This window comes from Cajanus cajan, chromosome 2 (genome assembly GCF_000230855.2).
Source record: "Cajanus cajan strain Asha chromosome 2, NIPB_CcT2T_4, whole genome shotgun sequence".
NCBI classification, from domain to species: domain Eukaryota; kingdom Viridiplantae; phylum Streptophyta; class Magnoliopsida; order Fabales; family Fabaceae; genus Cajanus; species Cajanus cajan.
In genome coordinates, this window is record NC_138518.1 from 49,317,170 (window position 1) to 49,338,499 (window position 21,330).

Consider the following 21,330-nt stretch of genomic DNA (forward strand, 5'->3'; position numbering starts at 1 on the left):
CTTAATATTTTCTTAAATTCATGTATTTCAATTATTTGAAACTGAATTACTATTTTTATAATATACATTTAACTTTTTTCATTTTAAATCTTTACCTGCATGTCTATATATGGTAGTTTTCAACAAATTGAAGATCAAAATTGATAATATAAATCGATAATCGAGTTGCGTAGATATTCAAGACAAGATGGGAGAGAAGAAAGTTTTGGCTCTTGCCATGTTTATTGTGGCTTACACTTTGGCGATAACAACATTCGCATCATCTCAAATTCCCTCAACTTGTAATGGGGATAATGGACTACTTACTTATTGTGGGCTTTATTTGATCAACAATGTACCCAATCCATCTCGTGATTGTTGTATTGCAGCAAAAAGTGTGTTTCAAAGAGCCATGAGCGACAAAACCAGTCAAGGTATAAGAGATCTTTGTAACTGTCTACGTGTTGCCGGACCATCTCTAGGGTTTCATCAAGATAAAGAAGCAAGGCTTCCTGGTGCCTGTGGAATAAAAAACTTCTTTTTCGATGGAGTTATGTGTACAAGGGCCTCTCACACTAAACCAAAACAAAAATTAATTTATGTATAATTGTTCACTTTGGTCATTAAACTCGTGATAACATAAGTGTGTTGATAATAAGTAATCCAGCCGGGGTTAAATAGATGGAATCAAGTGACAACAGAAGGTTTATTTCCATGTTAAACCATAGGGTTATGTATGCTTTTAACCCATGTCAAATTGGTGTAACAATACCCATGTCAGATTAATAAATTATGCTTTAATAGTAGCTCACTGTCAATTCAATTACACTACCCAACTATTTGTAATTATATGTAAAACAAAATTCTCATTCCTGGTTATTTGATGCATTCGTATTTCTCTACACTCTCCCTGTAAAAATAAATTTTCAAATAACTAGACTAACTGTGTTTGTGTTTGGAGTCTTTGCAATATTCATGCCTATTTCTTTTTAGTCGGATTGCAAGTCTGTTTGGTAGGGTCCCCAATGTCTTCTGCCTGAGCCTTGAGGGTGTTAAGGTGGGAAACCTCTAATATGGAATCAAAAGACAACTAAATGAATACACCATAATCCTTTTATTTTCTTTCTCTAAACACAAAAATATAGTTTTTCGTTCATTTTAGCATAATTCAAAAGCTTTTGTAATAGGTGGATTGTCTTTAATACCTTTTCTAGTTATTTTTATATTTTCACATCACTAAGAATGATAAAAAGATGTTATAATGTAAAACTTAAATTTAGACAAAATTCACTAAAAGAGTAAACCAAAATGGGATAAAAATGCAGTATTATTTTCGCTTTATCAATTAAAGTTTTTGTGAGTATCAATTAAAGTTGCAATGTAAACTAAAAAAAATGTAGTTAATATATTAATGAAAAATATTTTTTGTTCAAAACATTTCTCTTTTACGTGGTATATACTTAAAGAGTCATTAGGTTTCTATTGTATATTTTTAAAAATAAATCAAAGAATACAATGTATTTCATTTTTCCAACAGATTCAAAATTTCCATTTCCCTTCTATTCTATATTAAAGTATAAACACCCTTACCTTAACAAATATAAAAACAAATTATTTTTCTCTAGGTTTTTATTTTAGCAAAATATTATAAAAACACATATTTCTCTACTAAAAATTATACAAAACAATTTTGTAAACATTTATTATTAGGTTAAAAACAATCATAATTATTAGAAGTATTTAATATATGTATATGTATATGTATATATATCTATAACTAGTTTAATTAATGAAAGTATCCGTATTTAATTTCATTAATTTTAGAAAACTTGGGGTGTAACATGATTAATAGTATTTCCTTTAACATATCCTTGCAAAAGCGTACAAGTTTGTTAACATTAAAACATAATAACTCTTGAGAGGTCCTTGGTAGTTCTTTAACCTGACAATATTTGTAAATGAGTTATAATGAAGGTGTGAAACTGTTTTTGTGAGATATTGTGTTTCAGACGATGGGTGTTATGACTTATGATGCATATGCGTAATTTGCCTAGTGTGAGAAGCTTATCCGAGATTTGAGCAAGTTTAAGAAGCGGTGTATCGGTGTGAAATCGAAGTTATCTTGGCCGTTTGAAAAGCCTACAGAAGGTGTTCTAGTATGGTAAAACTTCAGGCTTGGCTTAAAGCATCATAAAGTGTTATACATACGATGGGTGCGTTGCGATTTTTCTGTGTTTGGGTTTTGGAGTCTTTTCATTCATGCCTATTTTTTTTAGGTGGATTGCAAGTCTGTTTGGTAGGGTCCCCAAGCTCTTCTGCCTGAGCCTTGAGGGTGTTATGGTGGTAAACCTATAATATGGAATCAAAAGCGACCATGCGCAACTTTGATACTCTACTTGCTTTCTAACAAATTTTGCTTTAGTTAGAGTGGGCTAAGTGTTAGGTGCCCATGTTATGTGGACATTTTTTCTTGTTTGCATCCTGCTATATAAACTACTCCAAATGCACGCGCCTTGTTCGAAATGTGATTGGTACCTCATGCATATAAAATTAAAAGCTTGACTCCTAACGAGTCTTTTGTTTCTTGTGAAGTGGAGGAGTATATATATATGAGCTTGACATTGAACAATGATTGGTTTGCATTTAATATGCGAGATACGTGGTGTTGTTTTGATACTATCTATACTGTTTGTACGTGCCTATACATGTGCGAGATGCCTTTTCATTCCTTTTTGTTGTGTTGTCTTTCTTGCATTGCATGAACATCACTTACGGGTGCAAACCATGTCTTTAGCTTTGCATTTTCTTTTGAGAACATGTGAAGGTAATTTCATACCTAAAGGAAAATTATTTTGGAACGTTTTATGTTATTCAGAAATTCGAGTTTTCAATGGAAAGTACATGATTTCAGTCTTTTTAGGTGCCATGAGAGTGTTATTTTACAAGCGCCTTATAATTTATTAATATATATATATATTATTACTTGTGACTAAATAAATATTTAGTTAATATTTTCTTAAATTCATGTATTTCAATTATTTGAAACTGAATTACTATTTTTATAATATACATTTAACTTTTTTCATTTTAAATCTTTACCTGCATGTCTATAAATGGTAGTTTTCAACAAATTGAAGATCAAAATTGATAATATAAATCGATAATCGAGTTGCGTAGATATTCAAGACAAGATGGGAGAGAAGAAAGTTTTGGCTCTTGCCATGTTTATTGTGGCTTACACTTTGGCGATAACAACATTCGCATCATCTCAAATTCCCTCAACTTGTAATGGGGATAATGGACTACTTACTTATTGTGGGCTTTATTTGATCAACAATGTACCCAATCCATCTCGTGATTGTTGTATTGCAGCAAAAAGTGTGTTTCAAAGAGCCATGAGCGACAAAACCGGTCAAGGTATAAGAGATCTTTGTAACTGTCTACGTGTTGCCGGACCATCTCTAGGGTTTCATCAAGATAAAGAAGCAAGGCTTCCTGGTGCCTGTGGAATAAAAACTTCTTTTTCGATGGAGTTATGTGTACATGGGCCTCTCACACTAAACCAAAACAAAAATTAATTTATGTATAATTGTTTACTTTGGTCATTGAACCCGTGATAACATAAGTGTGTTGATAATAAGTAATCCAGCCGGGGTTAAATAGATGGAATCAAGTGACAACAGAAGGTTTATTTTCATGTTAATCCATAGGGTTATGTATGCTTTTAACCCATGTCAAATTGGTGTAACAATACCCATGTCAGATTAATAAATTATGCTTTAATAGTAGCTCATTGCCAATTCAATTACACTACCCAACTATTTGTAATTATATGAAAAACAAAATTCTCATTCCTGGTTATTTGATGCATTCGTATTTCTCTACACTCTCCCCGTAAAAATAAATTTTCAAATAACTATACTAACTGTGTTTGTGTTTGGAGTCTTTGCAATATTCATGCCTATTTCTTTTTAGTCGGATTGCAAGTCTGTTTGGTAGGGTCCCCAATGTCTTCTGCCTGAGCCTTGAGGGTGTTAAGGTGGGAAACCTCTAATATGGAATCAAAAGACAACTAAATGAATACACCATACTCGTTTTATTTTCTTTCTCTAAACACAAAAATATAGTTTTTCGTGCATTTTAGCATAATTCAGAAGCTTTTGTAATAGGTGGATTGACTTTAATACCTTTTCTATTTATTTTTATATTTTCACATCACTAAGAATGATAAAAAGATGTTATAATGTAAAACTTAAATTTAGACAAAATTCACTAAAAGAGTAAACCAAAATGGGATAAAACTGCAGTATTATTTTTGCTTTATCAATTAAAGTTTTTGTGAGTATCAATTAAAGTTGCAATGTAAACTAAAAAAAATTTAATTAATATATTAATGAAAAATCTTTTTTGTTCAAAACATTTCTCTTTTACGTGGTATATAATTAAAGAGTCATTAGGTTTCTATTGTATATTGTTAAAAATAAATCAAAGAATACAATGTATTTCATTTTTCCAACAGATTCAAAATTTCCATTTCCCTCCTATTCTACATTAAAGTATAAACACCCTTACCTTAACAAATATGAAAACAAAGTATTTTTCTCTAGGTTTTTATTTTAGCAAAATATTATAAAAACACATATTTCTTTACTAAAAATTATACAAAACAATTTTGTAAACATTTATTATTAAGTTAAAAATAATCGTAATTATTAGAAGTATCTAATATATGTATATGTACATGTATATATATCTATAACTAGTTTAATTAATGAAAGTATCCGTATGTAATTTCATTAATTTTAGAAAACTTGGGGTGTAACATGATTAATAGTATTTCCTTTAACATATCCTTGCGAAAGCGTACAAGTTTGTTAACATTAAAACATAATAACTCTTGAGAGGTCCTTGGTAGTTCTTTAACCTGACAATATTTGTAAATGAGTTATAATGAAGGTGTGAAACTGTTTTTGTGAGATATTGTGTTTCAGACGATGCATATGCGTAATTTTCCTAGTGTGAGAAGCTTATCCGAGATTTGAGGAAGTTTAATAAGCGGTGTATCGGTGTGAAATCGAAGTTATCTTGGCCTTTTGAAAAGCCTACAGAAGGTGTTCTAGTATGGTAAAACTTCAGGCTTGGCTTATAGCATCATAAAGGGCTATACATACGATGGGTGCGTTGCGATTTTTCTGTGTTTGTGTTTTGGAGTCTTTGCATTCATGCCTAATTGTTTTAGGTGGATTGGAAGTCTGTTTGGTAGGGTCCCCAAGGTCTTCTGCCTGAGCCTTGAGGGTGTTATTGTGGGAAACCTATAATATGGAATCAAAAGCGACCATTCGCAACTTTGATACTCTACTTGTTTTCTAACAAATTTTGCTTTAGTTAGAGTGGGCTAAGTGTTAGATGCCCATGTTATATGGACATTTTTTATTGTTTGCATCCTCCTATATATACTACTCCAAATGCATGCGCCTTGTTCGAAATGTGATTGGTACCTCATGCATATAAAATCAAAAGCTTGACTCCTAACGAGTCTTTTGTTTCTTGTGAAGTGGAGGAGTATATGTATATGAGCGTGACATTAAACAATGATTGGTTTGCATTTAATATGGGAGATACGTGGTGCTGTTTTGTTACTATCTATATTGTTTGTACGTGCCTATACATGTGCGAGATGCCTTTTAATTCCTTTTTGTTGTGTTGTCTTTCTTGCATGGCATGAACATCACTTACAGGTGCAAACCATGTCTTTAGCTTTGGATTTTCTTTTGAGAACATGTGAAGGTAATTTCATACCTAAAGAAAAATTATTTTGGAACGTTTATGTTATTCAGAAATTCGAGTTTTCAATGGAAAGTACATGATTTCAGTCTTTTTAGGTGCCATGAGAGTGTTATTTTACAAGCGCCTTATAATTTATTAATATATATATATATATTATTACTTGTGACTAAATAAATATTTACTTAATATTTTCTTAAATTCATGTATTTCAATTATTTGAAACTGAATTACTATTTTTATAATATACATTTAACTTTTTTTCGTTTTAAATCCTTACCTGCATCTCTATAAATGGTAGTTTTCAACAAATTGAAGTTCAAAATTGATAATATAAGTCAATAATCGAGTTGCGTAGATATTCAAGACAAGATGGGAGAGAAGAAAGTTTTGGCTCTTGCCATGTTTATTGTGGCTTACACTTTGGCGATAACAACATTCGCATCATCTCAAATTCCCTCAACTTGTGATGGGAATAATGGACTACTTACTTATTGTGGGCTTTATTTGATCAACAATGTACCCAATCCATCTCGTGATTGTTGTATTGCAGCAAAAAGTGTGTTTCAAAGAGCCATAAGTGACAAAACCGGTCAAGGTATAAGAGATCTTTGTAACTGTCTACGTGTTGCCGGACCATCTCTAGGGTTTCATCAAGATAAAGAAGCAAGGCTTCCTGGTGCCTGTGGAATAAAAACTTCTTTTTCGATGGAGTTATGTGTACATGAGCCTCTCACACTAAACCAAAACAAAAATTGATTTATGTATAATTGTTTACTTTGGTCATTGAACCCGTGATAACATAAGTGTGTTGATAGTAGTAATCTAGTCAGGGTTAAATAGATGGAATCAAGTGACAACAGAAGGTTTATTTTCATGTTAAACCATAGGGTTATGTATGCTTTTAACCCATGTCAAATTGGTGTAATAATACCCATGTCAGATTAATAAATTATGCTTTAATAGTAGCTCACTGTCAAATCAATTACACTACCCAACTATTTGTAATTATATGACAAACAAAATTCTCATTCCTGGTTATTTGATGCATTCGTATTTCTCTACACTCTTCCCGTAAAAGTAAATTTTTAAATAACTAGACTAACTGTGTTTGTGTTTGGAGTCTTTGCAATATTCATGTCTATTTCTCTTTAGTCGGATTGCAAGTCTGTTTGGTAGGATCCCCAATGTCTTCTGCCTGAGCCTTGAGGGTGTTATGGTGGGAAACCTCTAATATGGAATCAAAAGACAACTAAATAAATACACCATACTCCTTTTATTTTCTTTTTCTAAACACAAAAATATAGTTTTTCGTGCATTTTAGCATAATTCAAAAGCTTTTGTAATAGGTGGATTGACTTTAATACCTTTTCTATTTATTTTTATATTTTCACATCACTAAGAATGATAAAAAGATGTTATAATGTAAAACTTAAATTTAGGCAAAATTCACTAAAAGAGTAAACCAAAATGGGATAAAAATGCAGTATTATTTTCGCTTTATCAATTAAAGTTTTTGTGAGTATCAATTAAAGTTGCAATGTAAACTAAAAAAAATGTAATTAATATATTAATGAAAAATATTTTTTGTTCAAAACATTTCTCTTTTACGTGGTATATACTTAAAGAGTCATTAGGATTCTATTGTATATTTTTAAAAATAAATCAAAGAATACAATGTATTTCATTTTTCCAACAGATTCAAAATTTCCATTTCCCTCCTATTCTACATTAAAGTATAAACACCCTTACCTTAACAAATATAAAAACAAAGTATTTTTCTCTAGGTTTTCATTTTAGCAAAATATTATAAAAACACATATTTCTCTACTAAAAATTATACAAAACATTTTTGTAAACATTTATTGTTAAGTTAAAAACAATCGTAGTTAAAACATAATAACTCTTGAGAGGTCCTTGGTAGTTCTTTAACCTGACAATATTTGTAAATGAGTTATAATGAAGGTGTGAAACTGTTTTTGTGAGATATTGTGTTTCAGACGATGGGCGTGTATGACTTATGCTGCATATGCGTAATTTGCCTAGTGTGAGAAGCTTATCCGAGATTTGAGCAAGTTTAAGAAGCGGTGTATCGGTGTGAAATCGAAGTTATCTTGGCCTTTTGAAAAGCCTACAGAAGGTGTTCTAGTATGGTAAAACATCAGGCTTGGCTTAAAGCAACATAAAGGGCTATACAAACGATGGGTGCGTTGCGATTTTTCTGTGTTTGTGTTTTGGAGTCTTTGCATTCATGCCTATTTGTTTTAGGTGGATTGGAAGTCTGTTTGGTAGGGTCCCCAAGGTCTTCTGCCTGAGCCTTGAGGGTGTTATTGTGGGAAACCTATAATATGGAATCAAAAGCGACCATTCGCAACTTTGATACTCTACTTGTTTTCTAACAAATTTTGCTTTAGTTAGAGTGGGCTAAGTGTTAGATGCCCATGTTATGTCGACATTTTTTCTTGTTTGCATCCTCCTATATATACTACTCCAAATGCACGCGCCTTGTTCGAAATGTGATTGGTACCTCATGCATCTAAAATTAAAAGCTTGACTCCTAACGAGTCTTTTGTTTCTTGTGAAGTGGAGGAGTATATATATACGAGCTTGACATTGAACAATGATTGGTTTGCATTTAATATGGGAGATACGTGGTGCTGTTTTGATACTATCTATACTATTTGTACGTGCCTATACATGTGCGAGATGCCTTTTCATTCCTTTTTGTTGTGTTGTCTTTCTTGCATGGCATGAACATCACTTACAGGTGCAAACCATGTCTTTAGCTTTGGATTTTCTTTTGAGAACATGTGAAGGTAATTTCATACCTAAAGAAAAATTATTTTGGAACGTTTAGGTTCCATGAGAGTGTTGTTTTACAAGCGCCTTATAATATTAATATATGTCTATATATATATATATTATGACTTGTGACTAAATAAATATTTACTTAATATTTTCTTAAATTCATGTATTTCAATTATTTGAAAATAAATTACTATTTTTATAATATACATTTAACTTTTTTTCATTTTAAATCTTTACCTGCATGCCTATAAATGGTAGTTTTCAACAAATTGAAGATCAAAATTGACAATATAAATCGATAACCGAGTTGCGTAGATATTCAAGACAAGATGGGAGAGAAGAAAGTTTTGGCTCTTGCCATGTTTATTGTGGCTTACACTTTGGCGATAACAACATTCACATCATCTCAAATTCCCTCAACTTGTAATGGGGATAAAGGACTACTTACTTATTGTGGGCTTTCTTTGATCAACAATGTACCCAATCCATCTCGAGATTGTTGTATTGCAGCAAAAAGTGTGTTTCAAAGAGCCATAAGCGACAAAATTGGTCAAGGTATAAGAGATCTTTGTAACTGTCTACATGTTGCCGGACCATCTCTAGGGTTTCATCAAGATAAAGAAGCAAGGCTTCCTGGTGCCTGTGGAATAAAAACTTCTTTTTCGATGGAGTTATGTGTACATGGGCCTCTCACACTAAACCAAAACAAAAATTAATTTATGTATAATTGTTTACTTTGGTCATTGAACCTATGATAGCATAAGTGTGTTGATAATAAGTAATCCAGTCGGGGTTAAATAGATGGAATCAAGTGACAACAGAAGGTTTATTTTCATGTTAAACCATAGGGTTATGTATGCTTTTAACCCATGTCAAATTGGTGTAATAATACCCATGTCAGATTAATAAATTATGCTTTAATAGTAGCTCACTGTCAATTCAATTACACTACCCAACTATTTGTAATTATATGACAAACAAAATTCTCATTCCTGGTTATTTGATGCATTCATATTTCTCTACACACTCCCCATAAAAATAAATTTTCAAATAACTAGACTAACTGTGTTTGTGTTTGCAGTCTTTGCATTCATGCCTATTTCTTTTTAGTCGGATTGCAAGTCTGTTTGGTAGGGACCCCAATGTCTTCTGCCTGAGCCTTGAGGGTGTTATGGTAGGAAATCTATAATATGGAATCAAAAGACAACTAAATGAATACACCATACTCCTTTTATTTTCTTTTTCTAAACACAAAAATATAGTTTTTGTAACAGGCCATTTTTCGTGGGCCAAAGGCCCAATTCGTGGCCCAGAACGGGCCGTTTCAATTTTGAAACGTGCCGTTCTGGAATAGTGAGTATGGCCAAAATTGTAGAAGCAGAACGGGCCGTTCAGGCACTTTTCTACAATTTCGTTCTCCCTCTCAGATCATCATTCTTAAAAATTATTAGCATATCTATAATCCTCAACACATACAGAATCTAATGGGATCCTCAATTTCTCAAACAGAAATCATCCAATTTTTCACAACCTAACTTACAAGCACTTTTCTATAATTTTTTTCTCTCTCCCAGAGCATCATTTTTACAAGTTAAACATATATTCGTAATCCGATATATATATAGAATCACATAAGATAATTAATCCTCCAAACAGAAATAGTTATAAAATTATTCATAACCCTAAGGGCTCTTCCTCTACCCAATTCTCTCATGTAACTCTACATATAAATAATCTCCTTTTCTCCCGTACCTAGATAAATAGGAACTCGGGCAGAACCTCCTCCTCTTTTTCCTTAAACAAGGATCGGAACTAAAACTGGAGCAGAACCTCATCCTCTGAGTTCCTCTTGGTCTTCAGAGAGAAGAAGAGGAATGAAAGAGAGAACAGAAGAGAAGAGAGAGTGAGAATGAGTGGTGTGTAGAAATGAGAGGATTTGAGGCCTATTTATAGGATTTTTCGCCCACCTACCACTACGGCCCGTTCCAAAATCGGAACGGCCCGTTCTGAGCCCTTCAAACCTACGCAAATTTTTTAACTGGAACGGCCCGTTCCTAAACCAGAACGGCTCTTTCTCAAACCCGGCAGAACGGCCCGTTCTGCTTCCAGAATGGCCCGTTCTGGGCAACGAATTGGGCCTTTGGCCCACGAAAAATGGGCTGTTACAACTATCACTATCTAAAAATGGAATGATCTGCACTCTAATTAGTTTCTGGAATGTCCTATCAATCTCAGGATCAAATTGGTGCAAAAAATCAAGGTTGCTCGTAGTCATGCACTACATGATCTACTACATGAATAGTGACACTGAATAGTAGGGGTAAAAAGGGAATTTTCATGAAAACTTGGAAAACATCAAAACTAATGTACCAATATCATCCTAAAATCATTAGAAACTACCACAAAAAATTTGAGAGCAAAATTCAAAGCCTAACTATATGAACCACCTATGAAAAGTTTGGAAAAATAGGAAATAAAACATCAAAATTAGAAAAAAAATAGTAAATGGCCTTTTTTTGAAAATCTTGCATGGCATTAACATCACTTACAGATGCAAACCATGTCTTTAGCTTTGGATTTTATTTTGAGAACATGTGAAGGTAATTTCATACCTAAAGATAAATTATTTTGGAACTTTTTATGTTATTCAGAAATTCGAGTTTTCAATGGAAAGTACATGATTTGAGTCTTTTTAGCTTCCATGAGAGTGTTATTTTACAAGCGCCTAATAATTTAATAATATATATATATATATATATATATATATATATATTATTACTTGTGACTAAATAAATATTTACTTAATATATTCTTAAATTCATGTATTTCAATTATTTGAAACTGAATTACTATTGTTATAATATACATTTAACTTTTTTTTAGTTTTAAATCCTAACCTGCATGTCTATAAATGGTAGTTTTCAAAAATTTAAAATCAAAATTGATAATATAAATCGATAACCGAGTTGCGTAGATATTCAAGACAAGATGGGAGAGAAGAAAGTTTTGGCTCTTGCCATGTTTATTATGGCTTACACTTTGGCGATAAGAACATTCGCATCATCTCAAATTCCCCCAACTTGTAATGGGGATAATGGACTACATACTTATTGTGGGCTTTAATTGATTAACAATGTGCCCAATCCATCTCGTGATTGTTGTATTGCAGCAAAAAGTGTGTTTCAAAGAGCCATGAGCGATAAAACCGGTCAAGGTATAAGAGATCTTTGTAACTGTCTACGTGTTGCCAGACCATCTCTACGGTTTCATCAAGATAAAGAAGCAAGGCTTCCTGGTGCCTGTGGAATAAAAACTTCTTTTTCGATGGAGTTATGTGTACATGGGCCTCTCACACTAAACTAAAACAAAAATTAATTTATGTATAATTGTTTACTTAGATCATTGAACCCGTGATAGCATAAATGTGTTGATAATAAGTAATCCAGTCGGGGTTAATTAGATGGAATCAAGTGACAACAGAAGGTTTAATTTCATGTTAAACCATAGGGTTATGCATGCTCTTAACCCATGTCAAATTGGTGTAATAATACCCGTGTCAGATTAATAAATTATGGTTTAATAGTAGCTCAATGTCAATTCAATTACACTACCCAACTATTTGTGATTATATGACAAACAAAATTCTCATTCCTGGTTATTTTATGCATTTGTATTTCTTTAGACTCTCCCCGTAAAAATAAATTTTAAAATTACTAGACTAACTGTGTTTGTGTTTGGAGTCTTTGCATTCATGCCTATTTCTTTTTAGGCAGATTGCAAGTCTGTTTGGTAGGTCCCCAATGTCTTCTGCCTAAGCCTTGAGGGTGTTATAGTGGGAAACCTCTAATATGGAATCAAAAGACAACTAAATGAATACACCATACTCCTTTTATTTTCTTTTTCTAAATACAAAAATATAGTTTTTCGTGCATTTTAACATAATTCAAAAGCTTTTGTAATAGGTGGATTGACTTTAATACCTTTTCTATTTATTTTTATATTTTCACATCACTAAGAATGATAAAAGATGTCATAATGTAAAATTTAAATTTATACAAAATTCACTAAAATAGTAAACAAAAATGGGATAAAAATGCAGTATTATTTTCGCTTTATCAATTAAAGTTTTTGTGAGTATCAATTAAAGTTGCAATGTAAACTAAAAAAATGTAATTAATATCTTAATCAAAAATATTTTTTGTTCAAAAGATTTCTCTTTTGAAAGGTATATACTTAAAGAGTCATTAGTTTTCTATTGTATATTTTTAAAAATAAATCAACGAATACAATGTATTTCGCTTTTCCAAAAGATTCAAAATTTCCATTTCCCTACTATCCTACATTAAAGTATAAACACCCTTACCTTAACAACTATAAAAACAAAGTATTTTTCTCTAGGTTTTTATTTTAGCAAAATATTATAAAAATACATATTTCACTACTAAAAATTATACAAAACAATTTTGTAAACATTTATTATTAGGTTAAAAACAATCGTAATTATTAAAATTCTTTAATATATGTATATGTATATGTATATATATGTATAACTAGTTTAATTAATTAAAGTATCTTTCTTTAATTTTATTAATTTTAGAAAACTTGGGGTGTAACATGATTCGTGGTATTTCCTTTAACATATCCTTGCAAAAGCGTACAAGTTTGTTAACATTAAAACATAATAACTCTTGAGAGGTCCTTGGTAGTTCTTTAACCTGACAATATTTGTAAATGAGTTATAATGAAGGTGTGAAACTGTTTTTGTGAGATATTGTGTTTCAGACAATGGGCGTGTATGACTTATGATTCATATGCGTAATTTGCCTAGTGTGAGAAGCTTATCCGAGATTGGAGCAAGTTTAAGAAGCGGTGTATCGATGTGAAATCGAAGTTATCTTGGCCTTTTGAAAAGCCTACAGAAGGTGTTCTAGTGTGGTAAAACATCAGCTTGGCTTAAAGCATCATAAAGGGCTATACATACTGTGGGTGCATTGCGATTTTTCTGTGTTTATATTTTGGAGTCTTTGCATTCATGCCTATTTTTTTTTAGGTAGATTGGAAGTCTGTTTGGTAGGGTCCCCAAGGTCTTCTGCCTGAGCCTTGAGGGTGTTATGGTGGGAAACCTATAATATGGAATCAAAAGCGACCATGCGCAACTTTGATACTCTACTTGCTTTGTAACAAATTTTGCTTTAGTTAGCGTGGGCTAAGTGCTAGATGCCCATGTTATGTGGACATTTTTTCTTGTTTGCATCCTCCTATATATACTACTCCAAATGCATGCACCTTGTTCGAAATGTGATTGGTACCTCATGCATATAAATTTAAAAGCTTGACTCCTAGCGAGTCTTTTGTTTCATGTGAAGTGGAGGAGTATATATATGAGCTTGACATTGAACAATGATTGGTTTGCATTTAATATGGGAGATACGTGGTGTTGTTTTGATACTATCTATACTGTTTGTACGTGCCTATACATGTGCGAGATGCCTTTTCATTCCTTTTTGTTGTGTTGTCTTTCTTGCATGGCATGAACAGCACTTACAGGTGCAAACCATGTCTTTAGCTTTGGATTTTCTTTTGAGAACATGTGAAGGTAATTTCATACCCAAAGAAAAATTATTTTGGAACGTTTTATGATATTCAGAAATTCGAGTTTTCAATGGAAAGTACATGATTTCAGTCTTTTTAGGTTCCATGAGAGTGTTATTTTCCAAGCGCCCTATTATTTATTAATATATATATATATATATATATTATTACTTGTGACTAAATAAATATTTACTTAATATTTTCTTAAATTCATGTATTTCAATTATTTTGAAACTGAAATACTATTTTTATAATATACATTTAATTTTTTTTCGTTTAAATCTTTACCTGCATGTCTATAAATCGTAGTTTTCAACAAATTGAAGATCAAAATTGATAATATAAATCAATAATCGAGTTGCGTAGATATTGAAGACAAGATTGAAGAAAGTTTTGGCTCTTGCCATGTTTATTGTGGCTCACACTTTGGCGATAACAACATTTGCATCATCTCAAATTCCCTCAACTTGTAATGGGGATAATGGACTACTTACTTATTGTGGGCTTTATTTGATCAACAATGTACCCAATCCATCTTGTGATTGTTGTATTGCAGCAAAAAGTGTGTTTCAAAGAGCCATGAGCGACAAAACCGGTCAAGGTATAAGAGATCTTTGTAACTCTCTACGTGTTGCCGGACTATCTCTAGGGTTTCATCAAGATAAAGAAGCAAGGCTTCCTGGTGCCTGTGGAATAAAAACTTCTTTTTCGATGGAGTTATGTATAATTGTTTACTTTGGTCATTTAATAAGAACATTTTAAACAATCCTATCTATGTCCCAATGTCACATGTCCTATCAGAGCAAAACCCAACATAGAAGCCTAAGCTTCATCACCAACATCCTCAGCCTCACACTGATGATCACCTGTATAATAGTCACAGCAAAACAACACGAGAAAAGGGAGTGAGAAACATCTCACTCAAGCTCACAGTGTAGAAATGTACGCCGAATAGCCAAACACAAACAAAACAGGTATAACATAGATAAATTAATAATAACATCACACTCATCCAAGACATAAACCATCACTTTATCACATAACATTAAAAATGCATAAGTATGGACACGGACTACATATTATCATGCATGTGGCGCCAGTAAAACATCACATGGCATATTGCCGCTAGCAATACACGAAGAGTAGTCTAGGAGTACATGCCGAGTCACACCCTCTGCGCACTCTCACTAGAAGGATATACTACCAGAGTCTCGTCGGGATAGCTAAGCCGCGCAAGATACATCCCATGCACACAATGGGCGAGACTGGGACTTCCAAACCGAGCTATCCCCAAGGACTAATCCCCAAAGCTTTTACACTAGGGGGCCTTCTCTGGCGGTGTATTCCATATCGTACCCTTAAAACATTTATGCAAATGATGCATGTCAAACAAGACTCTATGCATTAACACATATCACATTTTCATGTCTCATTCCCATATCACATTATCATGTCTCAACATATCTCATCATCACATCTCCACATTATATTTCATCATCACATCTCATCATTACATTCCATCATCACATTCGCATTATCACATCATATTCACAAAGCCTTCACAGAGCACTTTTATTCATATCAGAACTCATCTATTTGCAAAATTAAATACATATTTTGTCATCTCATCAAACAAGAATTATAACAGAAAAATCAGAAATCAAAACAGAAAATATTTCATATTTTGCCTATTTCTCATAGGGTTTCCCGGAGGAACCCATCGAGCATTCTAGATCATATTAAAACATATTTATTTTCAAAATTAACCACATACTCATGCATCACATCCAACAAGGAACACAACAAAGTAATCAGAAGGCAAAATAGAAAACATTCATATTTTTCCCGTTTTCTCATAGGGTTTCCCATAGGAACCCATAGAGATCTCAAGTCATACAATTAATTGCATATAAGAAAAATAATAAGCAAAACAGATACAATTGGGAGAAACCCCTCATACATGAGCATACATAAAAATACAGCAAACACAGGATTGGGGGCCAATCCCACTACCCAGCATACAATCCCACACCCAGAGCGAGGTTTCTCACTTCCCCTTACCTGGATGAGCAGAAGACAAAGGTGTGATCTAAGGTCGTTCCTGAGTACTCTTCCTTAGAGCTCTTTGTTTCTCCTTTTTTTTTTCCTAACCCTTCAGAACGCAAATGAGGTAGATAGGGTTAACGCAAGCTGACTCCTTAAAATTAATCCATTGGGCTGGGTCAACCCAACCCATTTTCCTTCTCTTCTAACCCACTTCTCTTTTTCCTCAAAATAATTAAATAAAATAAATACATGTATATTATAAAATATTTTTCCTCTATAATAATAATATATATCTGGCCCAAAATATAATAATATAATTTCAATAACAAAATATCATATAAAATCAACCTTCTCTTAAAACATATAAATATTTATTTAAATATGCTAATAAAAAATACTTATTTAATACGTACAAAATAATTGTCCAAAACAATAATTATTTAAAACGTACAAAATAATATTCTTCTATAATTATTAAAATAATTATGACCAAATACCATATAATAATAATTATTATTATAATAATAATAATAACTTTATTGAAAACTGGGGTGTTACAATTCTCCCATCCTTTTAAAAATTTCGTCCTCGAAATTACTTGAAGTAAATAAAAATGGATATGTCTCCTGCATTAGACTTTCTAATGTTCCACCTTAGGCTTTTGGAATACTACACACGAGTCCACAACTTCCTCTACTCCTCTGTTCACCTTAGACCACCACACTTTCGCTACGTCACTCTCATACATCCTCCTAAGGTCCTAATCCATCTAATAGCTCCTAAGTGAATACTAAGAGTACTCTTATTGCCTTTTTCTAAGATCATCTTCCTTAATTCGGGATTATTAGACACATAGATTCTATCCTGAAACCACAAAACACCATCAACTTCCACTCGAAAAGGGCTATCTATACCCTTACCAATCCTCTCCACTTGGTTCACTAAGAAATGATCTAACTCTTAGGCTCCTCTAATCTCATCCATTAATTCACTAGTCACCGTCGACATACTCAATTCAATGCTTCTAAGGGTAAGCTCACAAATCAAGCTTAAATCTCTAAACTCTTCAATCAAATTTAACCTTTAAATCATCAAAATGATAGATGAAATATCATCCTACTCAATGCATCTGTCACCACATTGCCTTTACCTAGATAACAATTGAGATTAAAATCCTAGTCCTTAAGAAATTCCAACTATCTCCTTTGGTCAAAAGATATTTAAGACTCTAACAATCGCTAAATACCTCAAACTAATTAGAATCATATAAGTAGTGTCTCCAAATATTAATGTAATATCATAACCACTAACTCACAGATAAGGTAGTTCCTCTCATGAATTATCAATTGCCTAGAACATAAGCTACTGCCTTTCCTTCTCGCATCAACAATGCATCCACATTCATCTTATAAATACTACTATATACCACAAAAGGCTTACTAAAATCCAATAATATTAATACTAGTCAATCTTGCCTTAAGAGTTGGAACTACTCTTATACTTACTATCCCACATAAAGACAGTACTCCTCCTAGTGAATGTAGTTAAGGGCAATGCTATCTTAGAAATTCCTTCAATAAATCTCCAATAATAATAAGCTAACCTCATAAAACTCTTATCCTCACTATCTGGTTTAGATATCTCCCCACTTAAACACAACTTCTACCTGAGATAGATCCATGTTTACCTCAACTGGAATTTACAGGAACTAGAAAACTTATCTCATACAATAAAATAATAATAATAAAATAAAATAAAAAAAGATAAAATAAAATAGTAATACTTAGATAACTTAACATACAACCGTCTTGAATATATCTCCACCCTCAACTACAATATGATCATATCACACCCTAAGATCAACTCACTAACCACACGACTTTCACCAATTGATCCCTAAGATCATCTATCCACATATCAACATACATGCATATTAAATCATATTAGAATACCTACTTTAAACCTTCAAATATACCATCCATAAGCATGTACATGAACAACCCTTACCACATAGCATCATACAATCTTAAAAAACCTCTCAATCCACATGAAAACACCTCAAAACATCTTAACAAAATCAATTCTTATTCTTGCATTGCCTACAAACCCAAAAACATTATTACAGCCTACTTCTCCTTTCAACAACTATCAAAGAAAATAACACACAGAGAGTTATACGCATCCAAATGATCTCAAACCTATCTCAAACGAAAGCTAAGAGAATAAGCTACAACTCCTATGAAGACATAAGATTCTAAAAAGATCATCTTCTTAGCTAAAAATCTCAAAAACCGCAGCAGATATACTCAGCGCTTACAGCTAGACCTTTGATCACCAAAGTAGCTATAACTAGAGTTCTAGACCTCCGTTTTACCTGATTCTAGTTCCATTGGAAAGATAACGTCCAAGGCTACAACTTTTGTGAAGACCATAAAATCTAAATCTGTCAATATGGTACTCATACTGGAACAACAAGACTGTAGCGAAAATATCCTCTACACCAAACAGCAATAGTATATCAATATATCTAAGCCCACAAAAATACTTCAACCCTTCCAAACTCACACCTCAACTTCATATTCAAGCTTTCCACTACAATCCTAAACCAAAACAACTCACATATTCAGTATAAAAGGCGTAGAAAATAAAATTCACATGCTACCTAAACCATAAAAGGTCAACATGCAACCATCAAACTCTAGAAATCATCAACACTTCAATCACTCCTTAAGAATACTAAAACTCCAATTCTCAACATACATCATCCTTAGATTCAATTGCTACAACTATAGCTTTAAAAAATTCCACCAATCGTAAACTCTTAATACACTAAAAACAATCAATGTCTTACCCAAGTCTAAGGCCTCAATAGTTCCTATAATATTAGCACAATATCTCGTCTACCACTACTCGCTCATATGCTTGCAACACAAGCGATATCACTCAACCACTACTTCTTCCGTAAGCAAGAAGTATCAAACAAATAAGCAATAATAAGAATGAAGAAGAGAGGTCATAATGGTATTAGCTAACACTATCATGACTATCATTCCTCTAATTACAAAATAACAATATCAAACTCAACAATATCAACACAAGAAGAACATCATCATCAAAGCAAAACATCACCATAGTACACAACAAACAAGACACAGTCAGAGTACACAACAGAGTCGTGATAAGTACATAACTCACGGCCGATTGGATCGACCTGCTCTGATACCACTTAATGTGACACCCTCTACCCCAACATACATATACAGTAATTATAAAAAAATATATATAATTTTACATCAATAAAAATCAAATTTCCAACTACGTAAGGGTAAAGAGTTCACATTCATAAACTTAATCCAAATAACATGCCAGTAAAATTACAAAGAAATAAGACTGAATTTTCCAAAATAATTTAATAAGAACATTTTAAACAATCCTATCTATGTCCCAATGTCACATGTCCTATCAGAGCAAAACCCAACATAGAAGCCTAAGCTTCATCACCAACATCCTCAGCCTCACACTGATGATCACCTGTATAATAGTCACAGCAAAACAACACGAGAAAAGGGAGTGAGAAACATCTCACTCTAGCTCACAGTGTAGAAATGTACGCCGAATAGCCAAACACAAACAAAACAGGTATAACATAGATAAATTAATAATAACATCACTCTCATCCAAGACATAAACCATCACTTTATCACATAACATTAAAAATGCATAAGTATGGACACGGACTACATATTATCATGCATGTGGCGCCAGTAAAACATCACATGGCATATTGCCGCTAGCAATACACGAAGAGTAGTCTAGGAGTACATGCCGAGTCACACCCTCTGCGCACTCTCACTAGAAGGATATACTACCAGAGTCTCGTCGGGATAGCTAAGCCGCGCAAGATACATCCCATGCACACAATGGGCGAGACTGGGACTTCCAAACCGAGCTATCCCCAAGGACTAATCCCCAAAGCTTTTACACTAGGGGGCCTTCTCTGGCGGTGTATTCCATATCGTACCCTTAAAACATTTATGCAAATGATGCATGTCAAACAAGACTCTATGCATTAACACATATCACATTTTCATGTCTCATTCCCATATCACATTATCATGTCTCAACATATCTCATCATCACATCTCCACATTATATTTCATCATCACATCTCATCATTACATTCCATCATCACATTCGCATTATCACATCATATTCACAAAGCCTCCACAGAGCACTTTTATTCATATCAGAACTCATCTATTTGCAAAATTAAATACATATTTTTTCATCTCATCAAACAAGAATTATAACAGAAAAATCAGAAATCAAAACAGAAAATATTTCATATTTTGCCTATTTCTCATAGGGTTTCCCGGAGGAACCCATAGAGCACTCTAGATCATATTAAAACATATTTATTTTCAAAATTAACCACATACTCATGCATCACATCCAACAAGGAACACAACAAAGTAATCAGAAGGCAAAATAGAAAACATTCATATTTTGCCCGTTTTCTCATAGGGTTTCCCATAGGAACCCATAGAGATCTCAAGTCATACAATTAATTGCATATAAGAAAAATAATAAGCAAAACAGATACAATTGGGAGAAACCCCTCAATCATGAGCATACATAAAAATACAGCAAACACAGGATTGGGGGCCAATCCCACTACCCAGCATACAATCCCACACCCAGAGCGAGGTTTCTCACTCCCCCTTACCTGGATGAGCAGAAGACAAAGGTGTGATCTAAGGTCGTTCCTGAGTACTCTTCCATAGAGCTCTTTGTTTCTCCTTTTTTTTCCTAACCCTCCAGAACGCAAATGAGGTAGATAGGGTTAACGCAAGCTGACTCCTTAAAATTAATCCATTGGGCTGGGTCAACCCAACCCATTTTCCTTCTCTTCTAACCCACTTCTCTTTTTCCTCAAAATAATTAAATAAAATAAATACATGTATATTATAAAATATTTTTCCTCTATAATAATAATATATTTCTGACCCAAAATATAATAATATAATTTCAATAACAAAATATCATATAAAATCAACCTTCTCTTAAAACATATAAATATTTATTTAAATATGCTAATAAAAAATACTTATTTAATACGTA

At 32.8% G+C, this 21,330-nt stretch overlaps 2 protein-coding genes across 2 annotated transcripts; both read left to right on the forward strand.

The window, feature by feature from the left end:
- The first annotated feature begins 3,170 nt into the window (after nt 1–3,170).
- On the forward strand, nt 3,171–5,021 carry LOC145955003 (non-specific lipid-transfer protein AP10-like). Its single transcript, XM_083069698.1, has 2 exons — nt 3,171–3,518; nt 4,971–5,021. Exons 1-2 carry the CDS (start codon nt 3,171–3,173, stop codon nt 5,019–5,021), a joined length of 399 nt encoding a protein of 132 aa, XP_082925824.1.
- A 1,114-nt stretch (nt 5,022–6,135) lies between these two features.
- On the forward strand, nt 6,136–6,522 carry LOC145955004 (non-specific lipid-transfer protein AP10-like). The gene has a single exon (XM_083069699.1). The coding sequence runs from the start codon at nt 6,136–6,138 to the stop codon at nt 6,520–6,522; it is 387 nt and encodes a 128-aa protein (XP_082925825.1).
- The last annotated feature ends 14,808 nt before the right edge of the window (nt 6,523–21,330 follow it).

Coding starts and splice junctions, on each gene's coding strand:
- LOC145955003 (XM_083069698.1), top strand. CDS start 3,171: ATGGGAGAGAAGAAAGTTTTGGCTCTTGCCATGTTTATTGTGGCTTAC. Junction 3,519..4,970: donor CTTTTTCGATGGAGTTATGT/GTACATGGGCCT, acceptor ATTGTGTTTCAG/ACGATGCATATGCGTAATTT.
- LOC145955004 (XM_083069699.1), top strand. CDS start 6,136: ATGGGAGAGAAGAAAGTTTTGGCTCTTGCCATGTTTATTGTGGCTTAC.